This window comes from Montipora capricornis, chromosome 10 (assembly GCF_036669925.1).
Source record: "Montipora capricornis isolate CH-2021 chromosome 10, ASM3666992v2, whole genome shotgun sequence".
NCBI classification, from domain to species: domain Eukaryota; kingdom Metazoa; phylum Cnidaria; class Anthozoa; order Scleractinia; family Acroporidae; genus Montipora; species Montipora capricornis.
The window spans coordinates 43,936,264-43,940,305 of NC_090892.1; the positions used below are offsets into that span (position 1 = coordinate 43,936,264).

The following is a 4,042-nucleotide window of genomic DNA, read 5'->3' on the forward strand; positions in this document are numbered from 1 at the left end:
TCTTAAATTTGAAGCAAAGAGAAAACTCTTCCCGAAGCCAAAGGAAAGCGATCCCGAGTGCTCGGTAAGTATTTTTGATCCTAATTTTCATTACAGTAAGCTTCTATTCAAAATTAATCAATCAATCGATATACACGTGCATAGTGCACAAGGATGAGCTTGAAGCAGATTTCTTTATTCGTTGAAAGAATTAGAACTTTTACAATGATTAATTGATGACTTGAAAGGAAGACAAGCTCATGTAAGGTGGAAAGGATGACGCTTTAATTTAAAGGTTTGAAAAAGCCTTAAGGCCCTTCGCGCTAATTGTTTGTGCGCAACTTTTACTGCGCAGGTAACGCGACTGTAATATGTCACGCATTACTTCAAGCATAAGTTAAGATCAGGAACCCATTAAAAAAAACAAAAACCCTGAGGAAAAATTTCCAGGTCGGATAAAGAATGGCACATGTATTTCGAATTCATCATGAAACGTTAAAATGAAAGGACTGGGAGACTGGAAAAGGTCCCTAATAGAGTTGTGGTTGACAGTTTTGAAATCTTGAGGAAATTTAGTTTTAGTCAGCGACGGTACCTTATTAGTTCAAAGTGAATGTATGTTTTTTTAAGTTTCTTTCCTTTACTTTCGTGAAAAGAGGGCAGAATTATCTTCTCTTCCTAATCCACTTGAATAGTGTGGACCTACATATATGAGGAAACAGCCAGAGATTACATTTCACAAAAACCACACTCCAGAAGATGAGAAAGACGGCAATTGAGAGATATGATACTCGCAAAAAAAGAACGAGGCCAATATCCAGCCATCTTGACCGAACAAGCTTGGTCAATAAAGGATTTATTATATGGGATAAGACACTAAAAAAGTGAGCTTTGTACTTTGGTTTATTTTCAGTGACTGAAAACGAAGCCAGTTACATGCAAAAATCAATGGCGCGTTCTCCTTCATCCTAATTGGATGAATGCAGAAATACAATCATTTGATTGGTTTACATTTTTGACGAGTAAATGTCTAACGCGTACGTCTGAATGGAATGACAAATGTACGAAACCGCTCGAGGCAAATTCGAAAAGTCTTTTGAACCTTAAAAATGTCCCAAAATGGCTTAAATTTTGAGCACTTAAGTTCTAAAGAGTGCTTAACCATTATAGCAAAGGTGTTCATTCCATCTGGCCGTCGCTTTCGCCGATCCTTGGGCGCTTCGAAGAACTGTCGCTCAGCTCTGTGGTGCAAAGCTGCCCCGACGTAAGCTGGATGTTGAAGGTACAGTTGTTAAAACTTCCAATCGTTGCTCCTGAGAAAAAACCTGAGCCCATCTGGACTGGATCAAAGGTGGCAGACTCAACACTGGTAACTGAAGGGGTGGAACGAGTTGTGGTTTCTGTGCGAGTGGAGATGCTAGCTGGCCGGTTGCTGCTCGAGCAGCTCAGCGCAAGGGATGATGTTCATACGAGGCCGATTTGTAATCGTCGAGACTTTTCAGACTGCGATGACCACTTAACTGTGCCACAAAATTATTTGGGACATCTGCATTGAGGAGACGCGAAATGCAGGTCTTTCTCACCGAGTGGTTGGTTACTCTGCCTTGTAAACCAGCATTTTTCGCAGCGGTAGAGAGAAATTTGCCGATTTCATTTTTTCCAAGCGGACTTCGCATATACCACACTTCGTCATCTGGTTTTCGCTGATGTTTGACTGCGAGGCAAAAGGGGGAATCTGGCTTATTCACCTCCGAAGGACGACGGCGAGCAAATTCTTTGAAGATTTTAACCGGGCAATGCTCATTCCCGGTTGCTTGCGCAGTAGGATGGAAAGCACGAACACTGTATGGCTTGTCATGGCCTTGACGTGTTTTGGACCCTCGCTCATATCTCCACACAAGAATCTCATTCTCCATGTCTGGGTCTTTCTCCAGAGTGACGTCTCCCCACTTTAATCGGCGGCTTTCGTCACGAGCTCTGAACCCAAAGTGAAGGGCAATTATCCACCACAAGGTACGCTGCAAGATTGTTGGATTTGAGGTCCCAAATTCACCGCACTCGAAAAGCTTGTCTTCCTCGGCCTCTGTCAGCTCACGGGTAGCTTGTGGTTTGTTCCCTTTGCCATGTTCTACGACAAGTTGTCGGCGTTTGGCACTTAAGACTTCTCTTGAGAGTTTGAAGTTGTCTCCTTCAATAATATTTACATTTGAACCTCTTTCGTTCAAGGAGCGTTGAAGACTTCGTTGAAAGGACATCAAACTGCCAGGCTCGTACTCTGTGCCGTCTAATTTCTTCAAACTTTTGAAAAATTTGCACAACAGCAAATTCAATTCTTCCTCAGGTATGTCAGACAGTTCCCTGTTCTCGTTTTCTTGTAAGCAAAACTGCTTCCATGCCTTTATGTCACTTTGTGTTTTAACCTTTGTGTTTGCCGGTTTTTGTTGCAAAATAAATTCATGAAACTCGTCAACATTTTTGTTTTCTTTGTTTTCATTCTCGTTGACACATTCGGTTTTCTCGTTTTCCAATTCAATCGATACAGAGACCACAAGAAATCTTTGACTGTCACGGAAAAGACTTTTCGGGAGACAAATTACGAAACAGAATTTTGTTGAGCCGGCTTCAGAGAAATTTTTCTTGCGGGACAAAGCGCGTAATCCCGAGCGGGCAAGATCGCTCCATCTTGCCCGCTCGGGTAGCCAATCACAGCACGGGATTTGGTTCATCTTGCCCGCTCACGGAGCTACCCATGTAATAACAAAGGGTTATTAATTGCCTGCATTTATGCTCCACTCTATGCATTACAGAGAATCAAAGATCAACAAAAAAAAAAAATGATCATGAAAGAATCATTCTTTGTAAGTAAGTAATTATTTTTATTCTGTTTTTGCTCCTCCAAGAATGCTGTAAGGAAGGTCTACAAAGAGCTTCAACAAAACCAACAGCAAGAAGAGGATCAAGAAAATGTGCTCGCATTTGACTTTAACTCCAGGTGAAACTCACTGTTAGAATTCCTTTTGATTGGTGGGGAAAGATAAAGCAAACAGGATGGGTGGTATTGATTTTTACACAGTAACTGATTAGATAATTTCAAGTTAAACTGCTGATCATTGCACTTGTAACTTTATGTTACTTGAGCAGTAATGAAAGGGAAGCCTGAAAACTCAGGCTTGAACCAGACTTGAATCCTACCCTTTGTGATACCGGGGTAGTGCTCGTCTAGTTGAGCTATGAAGCCATCTGGGAGCTGGTCATTATTTGACTTCATGTTGAGCCTGTATGATGAAAGTTAACATAAATAAAGCCATATATATTTGAACTGCAGATAGGGAAGCCTGAAAATTCAGGCTTGAATGGGATTTGAACTCTGACCTGTGGTATTGGTGCAGTCCTCCACAGGCTCACTAGGAACTCACGTAATGACCATCTCCCAGATGGCTTGAAAGTAGCTGAACAGGTAGGGCACTGCAGCACCATCGCAGAGGTCAGGACTTGCATCCTGTTGAAACCTAAAATTTTCAGGCTTTCTTTTTGTTACTGCTCAAGTAACATGAATGCTAAAAAACTGCGATGATCAGCATCTCAACTTGATTAGTTGTCTCCACAGTTCAAATACTGTATATTTGGCTTACATACATATTAACTTTAGTCATAAAGATACTGTACTTTCAGTTATACCTACTACACGTGACAAGTTAATTTTTCCCTTTTCTGTAGTCTTTCCTAATTAATTTTTCTCCTATTTTTCACAAGCAACCTCTTTTCCCCTTTTTTTTTTGTTCAAAGTTGTTTGACCAGGGCAAGATTTTATAGTTCATGATAGTAAAACAATTTTGATGTCAGTTTGCACCAGTCTCCTACTGAATGAACAATGACTTGTTCCTTAACTTGTTACTTTTATTTTTAATAGTTCTGATTTATTGCAGCCACTCAAGGCAAGTTCCTTGATATATGACTGTTAATTTATTATTGTTATTATCATTACTATTATTATTTTGTTCACTCTCTTGTGTCAGCTGTTGATAGTTGTGCTGTGGGCAATTTTCTAAGGTTGATTTAAGAC

The 4,042-nt window shown here is 40.5% G+C and overlaps 1 protein-coding gene across 1 annotated transcript; it reads right to left on the bottom strand.

The window, feature by feature from the left end:
- Window positions 1-1,424: 1,424 nt before the first annotated feature.
- On the bottom strand, window positions 1,425-2,705 carry LOC138020884 (uncharacterized protein KIAA1958-like). Its single transcript, XM_068867787.1, has one exon. It carries the CDS (start codon window positions 2,703-2,705, stop codon window positions 1,425-1,427), a length of 1,281 nt encoding a protein of 426 aa, XP_068723888.1.
- Window positions 2,706-4,042: the final 1,337 nt, after the last annotated feature.